Here is a 21712-nt window from a genome sequence, read left to right as displayed (position 1 = left end):
CCACCTAACCTGCACATCTTTGGACTGTGGGAGGAAACCGGAGCACCCGGAGGAAACCCACGCAGACACGGGGAGGACGTGCAGACTCCGCACAGACAGTGACCCAAGCCGGAATCGAACCTGGGACCCTGGAGCTGTGAAGCAATTGTGCTATCCACAATGCTACCGTGCTGCCCTTAAGAACAAATAAATCTACACTATATCATTTTACCGTAATCCATGTACCTATCCAATAGCTGCTTGAAGGTCCCTAATGTTTCCGACTCAACTACTTCCACAGGCAGTGCATTCCATGCCCCCACTACTCTCTGGGTAAAGAACCTACCTCTGATATCCCTCCTATATCTTCCACCTTTCACCTTAAATTTATGTCCCCTTGTAATGGTTTGTTCCACCCGGGGAAAAAGTCTCTGACTGTCTACTCTATCTATTCCCCTGATCATCTTATAAACCTCTATCAAGTCGCCCCTCATCCTTCTCCGTTCTAATGAGAAAAGGCCTAGCACCCTCAACCTTTCCTCGTAAGACCTACTCTCCATTCCAGGCAACATCCTGGTAAATCTTCTTTGCACCTTTTCCAAAGTTTCCACATCCTTCCTAAAATGAGGCGACCAAAACTGTACACAGTACTCCAAATGTGGCCTTACCAAAGTTTTGTACAGCTGCATCATCACCTCACAGCTCTTAAATTCAATCCCTCTGTTAATGAACGCGAGCACACCATAGGCCTTCTTCACAGCTCTATCCACTAGAGTGGCAACTTTCAAAGATGTATGAACATAGACCCCAAGATCTCTCTGCTCCTCCACATTGCCAAGAACTCTACCGTTAACCCTGTATTCCGCATTCATATTTGTCCTTCCAAAATGGACAACCTCACACTTTTCAGGGTTAAACTCCATCTGCCACTTCTCAGCCCAGCTCTGCATCCTATCTATGTCTCTTTGCAGCCGACAACAGCCCTCCTTACTATCCACAACTCGACCAATCTTCGTATCGTCTGCAAATTTACTGACCCACCCTTCAACTCCCTCATCCAAGTCATTAATGAAAATCACAAACAGCAGAGGACCCAGAACTGATCCCTGCGGTACGCCACTGGTAACTGGGATCCAGGCTGAATATTTGCCATCCACCACCACTCTCTGACTTCTATCGGTTAGCCAGTTCGTTATCCAACCGGCCAAATTTCCCACTATCCCATGCCTCCTTACTTTCTGCAGGAGCCTACCATGGGGAACATTATCAAATGCCTTACTAAAATCCATGTACACTACATCCACTGCTTTACCCTTCATCCACATGCTTGGTCACCTCCTCAAAGAATTCAATAAGATTTGTAAGGCAAGACCTACCCCTCTCAAATCCGTGCTGACTATCCCTAATCAAGCAGTGTCTTTCCAGATGCTCAGAAATCCTATCCTTCAGTACCCTTTCCATTACTTTGCCTACCACCGAAGTAAGACTAACTGGCCTGTAATTCCCAGGGTTATCCCGAGTCCCTTTTTTGAACAGGGGCACGACATTCGCCACTCTCCAATCCCCTGGTACCACCCCTGTTGACAGTGAGGACGAAAAGATCATTGCCAACGGCTCTGCAATTTCATCTCTTGCTTCCCATAGAATCCTTGGATATATCCAGTCAGGCCCGGGGGACTTGTCTATCCTCAAGTTTTTCAAAATGCCCAACACATCTTCCTTCCTAACAAGTATTTCCTCGAGCTTACCAGTCTGTTTCACACTGTCCTCTCCAACAATATCGCCCCTTTCATTTGTAAATACAGAAGAAAAGTACTCGTTCAAGACCTCTCCTATCTCTTCAGACTCAATACACAATCTCCCGCTACTGTCCTTGATCGGACCTACCCTCGCTCTAGTCATTCTCATATTTCTCACATATGTGTAAAAGGCCTTGGGATTTTCCTTGATCCTACCCGCCAAAGATTGTTCATGCCCTCTCTTAGCTCTCCTAATCCCTTTCTTCAGTTCCCTCCTGGCTATCTTGTATCCCTCCAATGCCCTGTCTGAACCTTGTTCATTGGAGGGGGGTCAAGGCGATGTGCGAGGTGGAGCTGGGGATAGCGCTGGAGGAAGGGTAGTGGTGCGAAGTGCTGCGGAGGGTGTGGGAGGGATCTGGCCAATCATGCACATATGTTCTGGTCCTGCCCGAAGTTGGAGAGATTTTGGAGGTCGTTCTTCAGCACCATGTCGGCGATCCTGCACGTGGAGCCCAGTCCCCTGGGAGCCATATTTGGGGTGTCGGACTTGCCTGAGCTGCAGACAGAATGGGGGGGGGGGGGGGGCAGATATTTTAATCTTCACCTTGCTAGTTGCCCTCAGGCGTGCCCGCAGGACTCGGTATGGCTGGAGGGTTTAATGGAGTTCCTGTATTTGGAGAAGGTCAAATTCATTTTGAGGTGTGCGAGTGAGAGATTTCACAAGAGATGGGGTTTGTTTATACTCCATTTTTAAGAGTTGGCTACCATCAGCTGCTGGGGGAGTGGGGGGGGATTTTTAGGGTGTTAGAGGGTGATTTTTTTCCCCCCCTCATTTTGCTTTGTGTATGCTTAAAATGTTAAAAATCAAAAAAAAAAAAAATCCCCAAAAGAATTAGTAAAGTTGGGAAACCATGAAGAAGGATCAAAGCTCCTATCAAGCTGAAATGTTAAAAAAACGGCAAGGCAGATCATAACATAAAGATTAGGAGATGTCAAACAATGGCTTTAAACTCAAAGTATCTTAGAAAGAAGGAAAGACGGAGAGAGAGAAGATTTACGATGCTAGAAAAGAATGAGGTAGAGCAGAAGACCATGATACTGAAGGTCGAGAATGCAATACTTGAAGTTTGGAAATGATATACAATGAGTACAACAATAATGGTGTTAACAAAATGGGGATTAGAGAGGCTGCTGGCAAGAGAACTCATCGGAGAACAAGCTTTCTTTGACATCTTGTCCAGGAGTGTTAAAGGCATGATAGAATTCACCCAACATGTGGGGCAGTATATAATAATTCTGGATAAAACTCAAAAATTAAGAGAAATCAGCAGGAAATGAAATGGTTGCAAAGTTAAATCTCGGTGCAGCCACAGCAGTGAAGAGATACACAACTTCAATGTGAGGCCAGAAGAGATAATAAGGCCAAGAAGTTAATGAATAAAGGTCAATGGGTGAGCCAATGGTAAGTAGTAGTAGCTGGTCAGACGCGCGAGAGAGAATAAAATTATTAAAGTATATGTTTTTCAAATTCATACTCTGAGGAAGCAGGGCTACAAACTGCTTAAAGACAATCAAATTAGGGGTCAACATTATTAACACAGAAATGAGGAATGAAACATACCTTTCTGCTTCAGAAACAGCACAGTTTGTCTCATTACTAGAGGAATTAGATCACCATTTCCTTTGTCTCGGAGGCTAGTATTTAAAAAAAAGTAATGCATAGTCACATTTGTATAGGTTAGTTGCATGAAAATCATTTTTATTGAAATATCTTAAAATGTGCACTTGGTGAAAAGGCCCATTTAGAATAAAAATGTGGATTTATTCAGTATTTTTAACACAGTGAAATAACACAAGGTGGTTCATAGGAGGATAGTAAGACACAAAGTAACACTGAGCCAACTAAAGAGACACTAGGAGCGGAATTCTCCGCAATCGGCGCGATGTCCACCAACTGGCGCCAAAAACAGCACGAATCAGTCCGGCATCGCGCCGCCCCAAAAGTGCGGAATCCTCCGCATCTTGAGCGGCCGAGCCCTAACCTTGAGGGGCTAGGCCCGCGCCGGACTGATTTCCACCCCGCCAGCTGGCGGGAAAGGCCTTTGGTGCCCCGCCAGCTGGCGCGGAAATGACTTTGCCGGGCGGCGCATGCGCGGGAGCGTCAGCGGCCGCTCACGGCATCCCTGCGCATACGCAGTGGAGGGGGTCTCTTCCGCCTCCGCCATGGTGGAGACCGTGGCGAAGGCGGAAGGAAAAGAGTGCCCCCAGGGCACAGGCCCGCCCGCGGATCGGTGGGCCCGATCGCGGGCCAGGCCACCGTGGGGGCACCCCACGGTGGGGGGTCGGAGAATCCCGCCCCAGGTGTCCAAAAACTTGTTCAAGAAATGGGCTTTTAGCAGCATCGTGAAAGGAGAGGCATGTGGTAGTAAGGTCTGAGAGAAGAGCTATATTTATTCATTGCGGTGTTGCTGCATTTATTAACTATTCCTAATCGCCTTCAAAAAGGTGGTGGGTGGCCTTCTTGACCTGCTGCAGTAAGAAACCGTTAGGTAGGAAGTACAGAGCTTAAGATGGGTCAAAGAAAGTGAGGAATGCATTATTCAGCATTGGAGAAATTGTTGTAGGGTTGTTATGTCACATGAAGACAGAGAGGGATAAGGTCTTTGAGAGATTTAAACACAATATGAAAGTTTTAAAATCCAAACTTTGCTGGTCCAAGAGCTGAGACAGATCAGCAAGCACACAGGTGATTGCTCGGGAAGTTGATACAATTTAGGATAGTGTTATGGGCCAGGGTTTAGAGAACCCCAAAGTGTAACATGGCGTTCACCTGACCCACAACTTTTATTAGATGTGGTATGGGGAGCACATGGCCCACTCTACAGGTGTGGTAGAGCAGAAATAGAACAGTACAGCACAGAACAGGCCCTTCGGCCCTCGATGTTATGTAAATGGAAAGTATTTTTTAAAGCAAAACAATGTTTATTCTATGAACTCAAGATAACCTTTTTAAAACATAGTGAACATCTTAGCAACCATCAATTCAAATACAACCCCCAAAGAGTACAACACTAAGTAATCCTTTAAGCTTTCCTTTTAACATCCATAAGACTTAAAACACCTTTTACCAGAAGCACATCAGGTTAAAGTCACAACTGTTATTAGTTTGAAATCACCAGGATCGATTTACAATTTTTAGATTACAGAGAGACTCTAATATACCTTCTGGCTGTGACTGCAGCTCTTCAGCTCGGAAAACGAAACTAAAACACACCCTGCAGCAAACAGCCTAAAACGAAAGTAAAAAGCTGGCAAAAAGCCCAGCTCCACCCACTCTCTGACATCACTACAGTAATAAACACACATTTCTTAAAGGTACTCTCACATGACAGCAGCTACACGTAATTACAAACCACTTCTGTTTTACTGCAGTGTCGCAGAGACATTTAAATCAGATAGTCAGTCCAACATTCTGGGTGGGGGATGGCTACAAGAGAGTAACTCACCGCCCGGCTTCCCAAAGTCTGTCCACCATCTACAAGAAGTTTGACACCATTCAGAACAAAGCATCCGGTTTGATTGGCACCCCATCCAGCATTAAGTAAACCTTTAAGTTTTCCTTTTTAACATCCATACGACTTAAAAACAAAACATTTATCAAAAGCACATCAGGATAAAGTCACTACTGAAAACATTTATAATTCTGAATTCACCAAATGATCAAGAGATAGTCTTTTGATGGCAGAGAGATCAGCAGTACACCTGCTTGGTCTGGCTTCAGCTCCAACACTGAACTAAAACACACCCTGCAGCCTGCTCAAAAACTAAAGAAAAAGCTGACAGACGGCCCAGCTCCATCCAATCTGACATCACTGCAGTAGTAAACACCCATTTCTTAAAGGTACTCTCACTACAGATATTTATATACACACCCATTTCTTAAAGGTACTCTCACATGACACTTCCCCCCCCCCCCCCCCCAAGAAAAAATAAATAAACCATCAACTGCAAGATGGTTTCATTTTTCACCTTTTCACTGTTCTTTAACAAATGTAGACAGTAAATATAAATTTTCGTTTCAAAAAAACAACACATGCAAACAGGTGTAATAATATAATCCATTTTTTTCCCCGTTTTTCTTCCTCCAACTGAAATTGCTTCCGTTCATCACATTCGTGACAAAACATCGGCTATCACGTTTTCCCGTCCTGCCACATGTACTATCTTTAAATGAAATGGCTGCAACAATAAACTCCAGCGAAACAGCCTTGCATTGTTATTCCGGACCCGCTCCAAAAACGTCAACGGATTATGATCAGTATATATAATGGTGTCACGCGCTCTGCTGGTCACATAAATGTGAAAATGTTGCAAAGCCAGCACCAGACTCAAAGTCTCCTTCTCAATCGTGGAATACTTTTTCTGGTGAAAATTCAATTTCTTTGAAAAATAACCAATAGGCCGCTCTAGCCCTTCGTCGTCGTCTTGTAGAAGCACCGCACCTACACCCACATCACTCGCATCAACAGCCACTTTGAATGGTTTCATATAATTTGGGATGGCTAACACAGGAGCAGTGGCTAACACAGCCTTCAGGCCGTCAAATGCCTGTTAACGCTTCGCTGTCCACTGGAATTCGTTACGCTTCTTGAGCAAGTCCATCAGTGGAACGACCACACTGCGAAAATTGGGTACAAATTTCCGGTAAAATCCTCTCATACCAAGAAATCGCATTATTTCCCGTCGTGTCGAGGTTATCGGAAACTCCCAATAACTGTTGGTTTCACATCTGTAGCCACCTGGGTTGGCCAACCCCGACGTAAAATGGAGAACAGCAAAGGCTGCAGGGAAATTCAGCCAACAGAGGCAGAAACTAGCAGGTGCAAGTTACTGTGTATTAAACTCTGCAAAAGCCCAGACAGCATCGATACAAGCAGCCATCTACATACTAATGAGCGATCCCCAGGTACAATTGAAACATTTGGGATAAACAAAGCCAAGCCAGACTCCCCGGCGCCAGCAGGAGCCAACACAAAAGAGGTTAACGGACACCTCAAGACCGCCCATCGATCAGAGAACCGCTCCAGTATTGGAGAAATCGAACCAAGCGATTGGAACGAAGTCCAATCACTTGGAACAAGGTACAGGGTCCGCCCCGGAAGGCGGGACGCCCCTGGGGACTATAAAGTTAAGCCCCCAAGTTCGAATCGTTCTTCTTGACCGGGTCACTCAGCAACGCGAACCAACCCTTGACAGTGACCGGTGCAGCTGCCACCGATATCCAGTAAGTCTTAAATCAACGCTCGCTACGAGATAGGTGCTCCTAGCTACCAGTCCGTACCAACTTCGAATCCCACAGACTCAGAACCCAAACAAAAGGCCATTTGTGCCCCTGACCTTGTGGGCCAGTCCGAAGCGAAGTATAGGCCTGTTAGTTGTAGAAGTAGCTTAGAAGTAGAATTTATGCATGAGTAGCGATTACTGTGTATAATAAATGTGCTTGGATTTGAATCTTACTAATTGGTGTATTGAGTTATTGATCATTACTTGAACTTGAACCTCGTGGCGGTATCATAAAGATACTTGGCGACTCGAGAGCAAAGGTTATAAAACAGAGCCAATTGAACGAACCAAAAGTTAACAACACATCCCGTGGGACCATTCGACCCTGTCCGATTGTATGGCCAAGGAAAGAGGCTTGGGCCTTTCCAAATTCACTTTTGGCTAGGTTTATCACCAAACCCACCTCCTGAAGTCGATCGAATAACTCCATCAGATGTTTTAAATGTTCTGTCCATGTCTGGTGAAAATTTACCAGATCGTTGATGTGTACCGCACAATTGGGTAATCCTGAAACGACTTTGTTAGTTAACCGTTGAAATGTCGCTGGGGCGTTTTTCATGCCAATAGCATAACTTTGAATTGGTATATCTGGAGTCACAAAAGCTGAAATCTCCTTCACCCTTTCGGATAAAGGTACCTGCCAGTAACCTTTAAGTAAATCCAGTTTGGAAATAAAAGCTGATTGTCCCACTTTCTCAATGCAATCCTCCAAATGTGGGATAGGATAAGAGTCCGTTCTTGTAACTGCATTAACCTTTCTATAATCCACACACAACCGTTGGGTACTGTCTGGTTTAGGTGCCATCAGTTTGGGTGAGCTCCATTGGCTGCAACCCACTTCAGTTATGCCATTTTTAAGCATACTGTCAATCTCTTTGTTAACCTGTGCCAATTTTAAAGGGTTAAGTGTGTATGGATGTTGTTTGATTGGAACAGCATTTTCCACATATACATCATGTGTAGCCATTTTAGTACTTCCCAATTTATCTCCACAAACTTGTCCATGTGATATCAATAACTCTTTCAGGTCAGTCCATTTTTCCTCTGGAAGGTAACTCAACAATTTATCCCAATTTTTAAGAACATCTTCGTTTCCAATTTAATTTGAGGTATGGCAAATTCACAGTTATCTGGATTTGGTTCATCACTTTGAGTTAGAATCATTAAAACCTCCTCCTTTTTCTCACCTTCTCTTTCAAAGTACCTTTTAAGCATATTCACATGACACACTCGCTGTGTCTTCCTTCTATCTGGTGTTTTTACCACATAACTCACCACACTTAATTACGTTTCAATCTGATAAGGTCCACAAAACCTTGCTTTTAAAGGTTCACCTCCCACTGGAAACAATACTAAAACTTTATCTCCACAGGCAAAACTACGAACTTTGGATTTCTTGTCCGCTACCCGTTTCATCACATTTTGTGCAACTTTTAAATGTTGTCTCGCCAAATCACCTGCTCTATTTAATCGTTCCCTAAAATTTGACACGTAATCCAATAATGTAATTTCCGTCTGCTCGCTCACCAATTTAAGTGGTCCTCTTACCTCATGACCAAAAATTAGTTCAAAAGGACTAAATTTTGTTGACTCATTAGGTGCATCCCTAATTGCAAACAGTACGAATGGTATTCCTTTATCCTAATCCTCTGGATAATCTTGACAATAAGCCCTCAACATTAATGTCTGATGCCACCTTTCTACTGCTCACTGCGATTCTGGATGATACGCAGTTGATTTAAATTGTTTTATTCATAAGCTATCCATAACTTCTTTGAATAACCTAGAGGTAAAATTTGATCCTTGATCCGATTGTATTTGTGTGGGTAATCCATATCTAGTAAAGAATTTAAGTAACTCCTCCACAATCCTTTTAGCTGTAATATTACGTACTGGAATGGCCTCTGGAAACCTAGTAGAAACATCCATTATAGTCAAAAGATATTGATTCCCACTTTTTGTTTTAGGAAGTGGTCCTACGCAATCAATTAGGACCCTTGTAAAAGGTTCCTCAAATGCTGGAATGGGTATTAAGGACGCTGGTTTTATCACTGCTTGAGGTTTTCCTATCACGTGACATGTGTGACATGATTGACAAAATGTAACTACATCTTTATGTAGTCCAGGCCAATAAAAATGTTTCTGGATTTTAGCTTGAGTTTTCCTTATTCCTAAATGACCTCCCACTGGTACCTCATGTGCAACTCGCAACACCTCCTTCCTATACCCTACCGGCAATACTACTTGATGAGCTTCTGCCCACTTTTCATCCGCCTGCAAATGAAAAGGTCTCCATTTTCTCATCAAGACATCACTTTTACGGTAATAACACTCTGGTATACACTTAGATTCCTCTTCTGTGTATGCTTTCTGATACATCCATTTTATTTCTATATCTTTCTGTTGTAACTCCGCCAATTCTTCTGGACTAAAAATATCCACCTTGTCATCCACCTGTTCTTGTTCTTTTTCAACCATCTGATCAAAAATCGTTTCTGATAATTGCACTTTAACTTCACTCTTTGATTTCTCCTCTTGTCTTTACTTTTGACTTTGCGACCTTATTACTACACAATCCGGAAAGATCCCAGGATATTCGTCCTTCAACCCTTCAGTTGTCTGATTTTCCACTGGCTTATCAACCACAGTAGGCATCACTCCCACCTGTGATCCAGCTATATCATTACCCAAGATAAACTGTCCTTCTGGACAAGATAGGTTCTCCATTACTCCTACTACCACTTCACCACTCTTCACTGGACTTTCCAACCTTACCATATATGACTGAACACCACTACTCCTCACCCTGAATTCCACATATTACCACCTTTTCTGGCAACATTTTCCCCAAACTACATAACTCTTCATCTCTTACCATGAAAGATTGACGAGCTCCCGTATCTCTTAAAATTGTGACTTATTTACCTGCTCCTCCTGATACACGAGTAAACTTTACCCACACAAATAAATTCTTTAAAGAGATCTAGCACCTTCTTATCAATCACCTCTTGATCTGGCTGTACAATCTTTTGCTTCACTTGGGCTTTCCTTTACCCCTTTAACAAACCCTACTGTCTTATCCTGTTTTACCACATCAGCCTTCCCAGTGCTTTTCTTCAACCACCAACACTGTGACTTTACATGGCCTAGTTTATCACAGTGAAAACATTTGAAACTTTCCCTGTCCCTTCCACCCTCCTGGATTTCTTTTTTAACCTGAGGTACACTCTCTTTATTATCTCCCATCAGATCACCTTTACTTTTACCACTTGAGTATTTCTCATGTCCCCAGTTTCTATCCCTCATTGGCTGAAATTGATGTCGGAAACCAAGCTTTGATTTATGAACTAATTCATAATCATCTGCCATTTCTGCTGCTAATCTTGCAGTTTTAACCCTCTACTCTTCCACATGAATTCTTACTACATCAGGAATTGAATTTTTAAACTCCTCCAAAGGTATAATTTCTCTGAGTCCTTCATACGTTTGGTCTATTTTCAAAGCCTTTATCCATCTATCAAAATGACTGTTTGATCCTTTCAAACTCCATGTATGTTTGACCAAATTATTTTCTTAAATTTCTAAACCTTTGTAGGCTTCAGGCACTAGTTCATATGACCCAAGATGGATTTTTTTTCACCTCCTCATACGTCTCAGATACCTCCTCCGGTCGTGATGCAAACACTTCACTAGCCCTACCTACCAGCTTTGTTTGAATCTGTAATACCCACATGTCCTGTGGCCATTTCATTTGCTTCACCACCTGCTCAAATTAAATGAAAAAGGCTTCTACCTCATTCTCATTAAACCTTGGCAATGCTTGGACATATTTAAATAGATCCCCACCAAGCCTTCAACTATGACGCTCTTTATCACTATCATCCAACTGTACGTTTCCCTTTATGCCTGCCAATTTTAACTGACTGTCATGTTTCATGACCATTTTCTGAAGTTCAAACTCTCTCTCCATCTTTTTCCCTGATCTGTATCTCCCTTTCTCTTTCTTTTTGTTCTGCCAGGGCTATTATTTCTGTTTTCCTTTCTTCTCTCTCTTTTTCCTCTCTCTCTCTTTCTTTCCTCTCTCTCCCTTTCTTTTTCCGCTCTCTCTCTCTCTTTCGTATTCAAGCTGCTTTAGTTCTTTCTCATGTTCCATTTGTTTAATTTGCAATTGAATTTTTGCTATTTCCAATGAGTCAAACTGTATCTCAGGCAACTTTAAATGCTTAGCCACCTCCATAATTACCTCATCTTTCTGCATTTTGTCAGGTAATGTTAACTGCAATGTTTTTGCCAAATCTAACAGTTTGCTTTTACTCTCTGTCCGTAAGGTACTGCGTGTGACCGTCTCCACCCCCCAAAACTTCAGAGCCTCTGAAAGAGCCATTGTCCACAACACACTCCCTACTTAAACTAAAATATCACACCTGAAAACACTCACAATATGCTCACCCCTCACTGTCTTTAAGTTCACTAAGCCAATCCAATAGATAGACATTTATCCCTGACGAGCCCCCAATTTGTTATGGGCCAGGGTTTAGAGAACCCCAAAGTGTATCATGGAGTTCACCTGACCCACAACTTTTAATAGATTGTGGTATGGGGAGCACAAGGGTCCACTCTACAGGTGTGGTAGAGCAGAAATGGAAAAGTATTTTTTAAAGCAAAACAAAATGTTTATTCTATGAACTCAAGTTAACCTTTTTAAAACATAGTGAACATCTTAGCAACCATTAATTCAAATACAATCCCCAAAGATTACAACACTAAGTAATCCTTTAAGCTTTCCTTTTAACATCTATATGACTTGAAACATCTTTTACCAGAAGCACATCAGGTTAAAGTCACTACTGAAAACATATATAATTCTGAATTCACCAAATGATCAAGAGATAGTCTTTTGATGGCAGAGAGATCAGCAGTACACCTGCTTGGTCTGGCTTCAGCTCCAACACTGAAAACGAAACTAAAACACACCCTGCAGCCTGCTCAAAAACGAAAGTAAAAAGCTGACAAGACAGCCCAGCTCCAGCCACTCTCTGACATCACTGCAGTAGTAAACACCCATTTCTTAAAGGTACTCTCACTACAGATATTTATATACACACCCATTTATAAACATCCATTTCTTAAAGATACTCTGACATGGCAATAGTAACAACAGTGTTTTGGATTAACTTACTGTTATGGAGGGTGTTAGCCAGGATTTAAATAATTGAGACACTAGGTAACTAATATGTGGATGAAAGTTTCAGCAGCAGATGGGTCTGGGTGTGGGCTATGGTAGATGGGTGTTATGATGGAGCTAAAAGTAAACAGTTTTGACCATGGACTGGATAGGAGGCTAGAAATTCAGCTCAAAGTCAAATAGTCTGGTTCATCCTTAGACAATGAACAGGGACGATGGTGGAATCAGTCATTACAGAATAGAGCTTGCGATGGGATTTCAAAATTTCTCCCCAAGCCACCTTAATTATGGGTTCCTCCCAACCAACAAGACCCATCTGCTACTGAAACGTTCATCCACATATCAGTTACCTAGTGCCTCAATTATTTAAATACTTTCCTGGCTAACACCCTCCATAACATTAAGTGAATCCAAAACTCTGTTGTTCGTATCCTAAATTGTATCAACTTCCTGAACAATCACCTGTGTGCTTGCTGACCTGTGTCAACTCCCGGACCAGCAAAGTTTGGATTTTAAAAACTTTCATATTCATGTTTAAATCTCTCAAATCTCAGGGCAGCACGGTAGCATAGTGGTTAACACAGTCGCTTCACAGCTCCAGGGTCCCAGGTTTGATTCCCGGCTTGGTCACTGTCTGTGCGGCGTCTGCACGTTCTCTCCGTGTTTGCGTGGGTTTCCTCCGGGTGCTCCGGTTTCCTCCCACAGTCCAGAGATGTGCAGGTTAGGTGGATTGCCCATGCTAAATTGCACTTAGTCCCCAAAAAGGTTATGTGGGTTTACTGGGTTATGGGGATAGGATGGAGGTGTGGGCTTGAGCAGGATGCTCTTTCCAAGGGCCAGTGCAGACTCAATGGGCTGAATGGCCTCCTTCTGCACTGCAAAGTTTATGATTATGATTCAAGGGCCTGGCTGAGGGCTTGGTTTTGTTATCCTTGTTGGATTTCTCAAACCATTTCAGCCTCACTCTCTCTACCTCCCATAAATATAATTTTAGTACCGGAGAGAGAGAGAGAAAATGGCCAAAGAGTGATCATATTTGTTAATATATTTGAGGACCTTATGATAACATTCCTTTGAGTATTGTCAGTCAGTTTCCTAGTAGAACAATCAACTTAGCAATGTATCCAAGTTTTATAACTTTGCAAAATTAACCTGATAAAAGTAGCATTGAAAAGGTGAAGACTTACTATTGCAGACTAACTCCAAATTGTTGCTGGGGAAGTGGAGGTCGGGGTGGAGGAGGCCTTGCTGGTCGAGGTGGTCCTCCCTTTTGGGAAGCTCGCAGCTTTTCATCGTATCTGCCAGAAAGACACAGATGATTAACATATTCTTTCATAATATCCCTACCACAATCTTCCTTTAAGTTATAAAGAATAGGAAAAGCAGACTATTATTTAAATGGGGAGAAACTGCAGAATGCTGCGGTAGGAAGGGTCCTTGACTATGAATTACAAAACGTTAGCAAGCTGGTGCAACAAGTAATAAGGAAGGCAAATGGAATGTCGGCCTACATTGCATGGAGGTCTTACTAAACAGTACCGAACATTGGGGAGACCACACCTATAGTACAGTGTGCAGTTTTGGTCCCCTTAATGAGGGACATACTTGCATTGGAAGCAGTTCAGAGAAGGTTCACTATGCTGATTCCTGGAATGAAGGGGTTTTCTTAGGAGGAAAGGTTGAAAATGTTGGGCTTAAACACATTGGAGCTTGGAAGAATGAGATATATCTCATTTTAACATGTAAGATTCTGAGGGTGGGTTTGACAGGGTAGATGCTGAGAGGACATTTTCCCTCATGAGGGAATCTAGAACTAAGGGGCAGAGTTTCAAAAAGGGGATCTCCCCTTTAAGATGGACAGGAGGAGGAATTTCTTCTCTCAGAGGATCTCTATGTTTGGAATTCTCTCCCCTTGTGAGCAGTGGTAGCTGTGTCATTGAATATATTCAAGGCCAAGTTAGACAGATTTTTGATTGACAAAGGAGTCAAGGATTATGGGGAACATGCAGGAAAGTGAAGTTAAGGCCACAATCAGATCAGTCATAATCATAGGCTGGCAGAACAGTTTTACATTGTTACACTTTGTGAAAGGAAGTTGCCCCCTGTATTCAGCCACCAGAAACTGCAGCTCCTTAAAGAGTGGACTGCCCCGGTGACCATTCTCCTTCTATGAAGATAGTGAGCTCAACCCCACTACCATGAAACAATACACCTGCAGACTTAAAATGACAAAACGGTTCGAATGTCCAAATAGAAAATCAGCATTGCAATTTAAATGCACCACCACTATCTCAAGATCACAAACTAGCCTGTACATCGTGTAGAATATGATGTTGCACCTTTTCAATAAATCATATTCTCAAAAATGAACAAATTGCTTAGTTCTTAAAAAAATGACATTCCAGTGAACTGCAATGCAATGCAACATTCAAATGTAATGGAAATGGTCTACAAGTACAAGCCTGTGCCTTAGAAACATCACTGTAATGGACAGTGATTATAATAAATTAGAGGAAACGATTTCTGTTACACATTGCAGAAAAAGTAACAGCACTGCAGTACAAACCTCATGATCTGATCATAGAATCATAGATGTTACAGTGCAGAAGGAGGCCATTCGGCCCATCGAGTCTGCATCGGCTCTTGGAAAGAGCACCCTACCCAAGCCCACACCTCCATCCTATCCCCATAACCCAGTAACCCCACTCAACACTAAGGGCAATTTTGGACACCCAAGGGCAATTTAGCATGGCCAATCCACCTAACCTCCACATCTTTGGACTGTGGGAGGAAACTGGAGCACCCGGAGGAAACCCACGCACACACGGGGAGAACGTGCAGACTCCGCACAGAGTGACCCAATTGTGAAAACCACCAAGCTACCGTGCTGCCCGTGATGACAGGAGTTAATTATCTGCTTGAAACACTAGTTTAAAAATGGTAAGAGATGGCTCGAATCACAGCCATATCTATTTATTGAATAATTTTGTGATTCAAGTGCAAAGACACTCAGATCCCTCTGTACTGCAGCATTCCGCAGTCTCTCACCATTTCAATAGTATTCTTTTTCTATTCTTCATAATTTTTGTGAAAGGGAACATTATGGTGGGGTACTTACACAAGCTTAATCATGTTAATCATATCTATATCTAGCTGTGAACATGCCAGCCCTAGCTCTTTAAATGTATCAGTTTACCCCAATTAAATTTCACTGCCTTGTCCTTACATTATTTTATATTCTCTCTTTTCTCACTTCCATTTTAAATAACCTGCTGCAAATTATTCTATATTTGTCCTGTCGGGAGATGGATTCTTCTGACTTCCTCCTGCATTTTCTTTTAATGGTAGTCTCTAATCTAGCCATCTTGCTGTGTCTGGCCAACCAATAAAATACAAGTGTTTATCAGTCTTCCTTCACAACATTTCAGAATTTGGGAAGCTTTTGTTAGAAATTGCCGTACCTTCCTTGCTGTGATGTAAATGCCTGAATTTTTCATACAATTCCTCGCAACTACAATTGCCCTTTCCTGATATCATCTTGGACAATTTTGCTGCAGCGCTTCCACACATCTGCAAATACTCCTATTGGGTGTCCAGAACTAAGCCTAATACCCACAATCTGATCTGTCCAATGTCTGTTACAAAGAACAATACAGCACAGGAACAGGCCCTTTGGCCCTCCAAGCCTGTACTGGTCATGATACCAACCTTTGCCAAAACCCACAGCACTTTCTTATGCCGTATCCCTCTATACCCATCCTATCCATGTGTTTGTCAAAATGCCCTTTGAACACCGTTAATGTATCTGCTTCCACAACCTCCCCTGGCAACACGTTCCAGGCACACACCACCCTCTGCATAAAAACCCTGCCTTGCACATCTCCTCTAAACTTTGCCCCACAGACCTTAAACCTGTGCCCCCTGGTGACTGACCCCCCCCACCCTTGGAAAGAGTGCCTGCCCATCCACTCTATCCATGCCCCTCATATTCAACATCATTTCCCAGTTCTGGTGTTCACGATCTCTTTGCACAGAGTCTGTTCATTGATGAGGAAAAAAAAAGAAAAAGGAACGAGAGAGGAAAAGAGAAACAAAAGACAGAAAAAAGTGAAAAAGAAAGCAGAAAGAGCTTCAAGAAGAACAGAAATAACCACAATTCCATTCACAGCAATAAAACAGACTTCATAATGGAGCTGGAGGCCATCGAGCTGACAGAGAAACGCCCCACATTTTATTATTCCCTACTGCCCCAGAACAAATTGGAAAATTACACGTTGCAGGACTTTGCATCTAGAAGATAAAGCCATCAGGATGATTGTATCACAACCATTTACACTTTTATGTTTCTAAATTGCTTAAAAGATAACAATTCAATTTGATAGACTTCAAAACTAATGCAGATGCAAACCTGTGAAACAGATGAACAGAACCAAACTATTATACCCATATATACTTGCAGTACTTCAATTATACACATGGAGTATTCTATAACCATCTCGAAAAACTCCAATTTTGCACAAACAAGAATTTCAACAATAGTCTCAATGTAAGTTGTGATTAGATGTCCTTCATACATTGATTAATGGCTATGCTACATCAGTGGGGAGGGGCGGGGGGAACTCAGACTGAAGATCAAGTTTTTATTATTCCAAAATCTAGTCTATTCAGAACAAGCACATTTCTTACTTGTGCAGAAAGCACATTATTGCCTTTCTTTTCTCTCCCTTGAGACAATTCACACCTCTTTAACCTGGGGTTACCCCATCTCTGGATCGGTAAAGATTTAATCACCTGCCAATGCTCGCATTCCTAGCATTGTTTGGCATCTTTGAATTTGTCTATATATGTGTTTCTGGAACAGACCTCTTCATTCACCTGAGGAAGGAGCAGCGCTCCGAAAGCTAGTGACATCGAAACAAACCTGTTGGACTTTAACCTGGTGTTGTAAGACTTCGTACTGTGCTCACCCCAGTCCAACGCCGGCATCTCCACATCATTTCTCTCCCTAAAAGGTCTAGTAAGAGTAGCAATAAATTCGGTGCAAGTCCAGCAGATAGATTTTACTGACTCATGTCATATCACATAACAGAATTTATCACCTTATTAAAAGTATTCCCACATTCCATAAGTGTTGATAGTTATTTGTACAAATTTTACTCAGTAGTTACTACATCATATTTAGTTTTGATAGCCTCAGGGAAGAGCATATAGGAAGCATAAGAGCCCTTTCAGAACAAAGTTAAATCAAACTACTACCTCTAATGGCTTTACAATAGTTCAGGCATCGACAAGAGGGAGAGTAAGTCTCATCACAGAAGCATACAATACAGAAGGTCATTTCCACTACTGTGACTCTGCTGGCTTCTTAAGATCTTTCGAGTTAGTTCCGCTCCATTTCTCTCTCCTCGTAGCCTTGCAAAATTCTTTCTTCACAAGTATATACTCAATTATTCTGGTTCCAACATCCTTGCATATAGTGCATCCCAGACAATCATAACTTGTTACATTTAAATAATCCTCATGTCACCAATTTGCTTAAATCAGTGTCCTCTTGTTACTGACTCACTACCAGTGGAAATAATTTCTCCCTATCCTCCCATCAAAACCCCTCATAAGTCTCCTCTTAACCTTCTCTGCTCTAAAGAGAACAATCCCAACTTCTGCAGACTTTCTTCATAAACTGAAGTCCCTCACCCATCACCACAGTACGATTCTAGTAAATGTCCCTCTACACTGCCTCAACATCCTTGCTAAAGTATGGTCCTGAGGATTGTACACAATTTTCCAACCAATGCCTAATTGGGAATTTAAAAAGATTTAACATACCTTTCTTGCTTGTACTTTAACAACTGATAGAACATAGAACAGTACAGGCCCTTCAGCCCACGATGTTGTGCCGACCATTTATCCTAATCCAAGATCAATCTAACCGACACCCCTTCAATTACTGCTGTCCATGTGCATGTCTAAGAGTCGCTTAAATGTCCCTAATGACTCTGACTCTACCACCTCTGCTGGCAGTGCATTCCACACACCCACCACTCTCATGTAAAGAACCTACCTCTGACATCTCCCCTATACCTTCCTCCAATCACCTTAAAATTATGTCCCCTCATGACAGCCATTTTCACCCTGGGGAAAAGTCTCTGGCTATCCACTCTATCCATGCCTCTCATCTTGTACACCTCTATCAAGACACCTCTCTGCCTTCTTCGCTCCAGTGAGAAAAGCCCTAGCTTCCTCAACCTTTCTTCATAAGACATGCCCTCCAGTCCAGGCAGCATCCCCTCTGTACCCTCTCCAAAGCATCCACATCCTTCCTATAATGAGGCGACCAGAACTGGACACAATATTCCAAGTGTGGTCTAGCTAGAGTTTTATAAAGCTGCAGCAACCCTCTATTGATGAAGCCAAGGATTGCATATGTGTTTTTAACCACCATACTATATTATGAGATTTATATATTTTGCATATTCAGAAATATTGGAAATTACAGAGGGGAGGGAATTGAAATAGTAAACTCATCCCATTGTTATAATTTCTCTACACAAGCCATATGAGCAGCAAGGTAGCACAGTTCTTAGCACTGTTGCCTCACAGCTGGAGGGTCCCAGATTCGATTTCCAGCTTGGGTCACTGTCTGTGCAGAATCTGCACGTTCTCCCAGTGTCTGCGTGGGTTTCCTCCGGATGCTCCGGTTTCCTCCCAGAGTCCAAAGACGTACTGGTTAGGTGGATTGGCCATGATAAATTGCCGTTAGTGTCCAAAAAGGTTAGGTGGGGTTACTGAATTACAGGGATAGGGTGGAGGTGTTGGCTTAAGTAGGGTGTTCTTTCCAAGGGCCAGTGCAGACTTGATTGGCCAAATGGCCTCCTTCTGCACTGTAAAAAATTCTATGAGTGTTTTAATGATTTATAATGTTTTTGGTTAGAGCGCTTTATGCTTGCTCACTTGGGTTCTCTGATTGACAGTGATAATAAGACAAAGGGTTAACATTTAGTGGGGACACATTGGGTAACCATAATACAACCTGCTTTCAATGGAAGGGGAGATGAGGCAGGCACAATGAGTTGCCAGTCCAGTACCATCAGTTTTAAGACCCTGAAGTTCACATTTCCAATTGTAATAATAATAATATTTGTTTTTTTGTCACAAGTAGGCTTCAATGAAGTTACTGTGAAAAGCCCCTAGTCGCCACATTCCACCGCCTGTTCGGGGAGGCCGGTACGGGAATTGAACCCGCGCTGCTGCCTTGTTCTGCATTACAGGCCAGCTGTTTAGCCCACTTTGCTAAACCAGCCCCTTTATATTTTGCTTTGAGGTAGAAGGGAAAAACAGTTCACCGTGTACAGTAGAGTCCATATACATCCAATACCATTCTATAGCATTTTGTAAGTCTTTAGTTTCCATTTTTTTTTTCTTCTCTCTCTCTCAAAGATGTTGATTTCTTTTGTGGTACGGGTCTGAGTGTTACCAGTTAACCTTTAGCAAATAAGAGGGGTTTTATGCACTAGCCTAGGCAGCAAAGCTTCATCAGACAATTCAATTGCGATGAGTGCCACAACTACGTTCAATCCTGCATCTGCACTTTCCAGTAGGTGCTACTGCTGAATACCACGAAAAGGAACCTTCCTCATTTTTCCCTTCTCTGGCCCAGAACAGTTGAGATCATTTCCTCTGCCTCCATTTCCTCATTAGCCCAAATGTGATCACCTGATTAAGTGCAGACAAAGGACATCCTGAGTCATTTATGCTGGCACGTAATTAATAAATATCTACAGTCAATTTCAAACTAAGCACTGCACAAGGTAGTTTTATTTTAAAATAAAGAATTTAAGACAGGGCAGTTATATCACAGAATTACAATTTGTTGCTGGAAAAGTTATAATATCTGATGATTTAAAGTTAATACAGAGTACTTGAAGTAAATGCAGGATCAGTGAAGGGATAAGTTTATAGTAATTAAATGAAAAGAGAAGAATTAGTCTACCATTGGAAAACAGTAAAAATAACTAATTATTTTGCTCCTATCTTCTGCATTCAAGTTCAGCAATTTTATTATGTACAAATCTGCATATATGTCGCTCCAATTGTAAAACTGGTTGGGAGTCTAGCATTTGAATTCAGCTGCCTTGGGTGAAAGTTCTGTCCATGAGAGAGAGAGTATTGCAAGAGGGCCAGAAATTGGTTTCATGCCAACATGATTTACAGGGGGGTCTTCTGGTGGGGGATCAGGAATCTCACTGGAGGCCAGAGTTAAACACACTTGCTAATGGGGTGCAGATGAAGATCCAACCACCCATGTCCGATTCTCTGCAATGCCAACGCAAAAATACATTGGTGTGAAACATGTTTGGAACAACGTGGCATGCAGCTGTTGGGACTCACCCAAATGCCTGGGGCTGCCTCCGCGGTTCTGGATGGAGATGGATGGCATATCTGTACCCAGGAACACCACAGCTGTGAATGGGGGAGTTGGGGAGGGGGGGCACCCGGATAGGATAATGGACTATGTGCCATCAGGACTGCCCCATCGCAGAATACGGTGCAAAACACCCGGTTGCATAATTATACTTTCGGGCCAGAAGATTTGCTGTTTTCCTCCACAGCGGGAAATACTCCATGTTCTAACTCCCACCAGGGGATTTAGTGCAAGAATGGATCAGTTGGGCACTGGATGAATTGACCCCAGCAATAGAATATTTCAATTTCTGAAACAGATGACAACAGCCAGAGAGTAAAGGAAAACCGTTGATATTAAATCCCCCTTCCAGGTCGCTAGCCTTTCATGCAATAATAAAAATCTCCAGTCCATTCCTCATCATTGAGACAGATGCAAATTTTAAAAAAAGAGAGTGACACCATTTTATATAAAACAAATCGGTGGCCCTTGAACATTATCTCCATACATACCGGATTACTTCTGAAGGGATGACGATCTGATCACAGTTCAAATGTTCTCTCAGTTCACTTAAGTAATTTACGTAAATGACCTTCTTTCCAAATTTATGACTGCAAGAAAATTGGACAATAGATTTGAAAATGTTGAATAGTGCCCTTTCTATTAGATTACAAATTATTTCACCATCGAAACATTGCAATTCAATATTATTTCCAATGGTCAGCTCTATCAAGAATGCTTTTGGAGATAAGAATCATTTTATTCTGGTAAAAACACTTCTGATTTGGGCAATTTTGGACCTTGGTGCACTGTCGAGCACTTGGGTGCTCTTTGCTAGTTTGGAAGGTTGCCATATGTATATTTTTTATATACACTTCATTTTTTCCACTTGCAGCATTTGAGTAAACTTGTTTGACAGATGCAGAAATTGTTTATGGAATATATACGGCTTCATGTGCAAAAATAATTTTAAACCCAAAACATGCTCCCCTGACAGCATTGAGAGTTTCTTTAGTGAGCAACACAGCCAAAGAGCAGGTAAACCAGCCAACTCTCTGCCAGTTA

The 21712-nt window shown here is 42.3% G+C and overlaps 1 protein-coding gene across 1 annotated transcript in view; it reads right to left on the bottom strand.

The window, feature by feature from the left end:
* The window catches only part of LOC140396217 (rho GTPase-activating protein 8-like), a 122043-nt gene that overhangs the window by 35235 nt on the left and 65096 nt on the right, over positions 1-21712 (bottom strand). Inside the window, exons 7-9 of the mRNA XM_072484533.1 lie at positions 21160-21258; positions 13434-13544; positions 3340-3413 (exon numbers count right to left, since the gene is read on the bottom strand). Of these exons, the coding sequence (XP_072340634.1) occupies positions 3340-3413; positions 13434-13544; positions 21160-21258 (284 nt within the window). The remainder of the gene's footprint in view (positions 1-3339; positions 3414-13433; positions 13545-21159; positions 21259-21712) is intronic.

Source organism: Scyliorhinus torazame, chromosome 19 (genome assembly GCF_047496885.1).
Source record: "Scyliorhinus torazame isolate Kashiwa2021f chromosome 19, sScyTor2.1, whole genome shotgun sequence".
NCBI lineage: Eukaryota > Metazoa > Chordata > Chondrichthyes > Carcharhiniformes > Scyliorhinidae > Scyliorhinus > Scyliorhinus torazame.
This window is presented reverse-complemented; position numbering and strand designations above follow the sequence as displayed.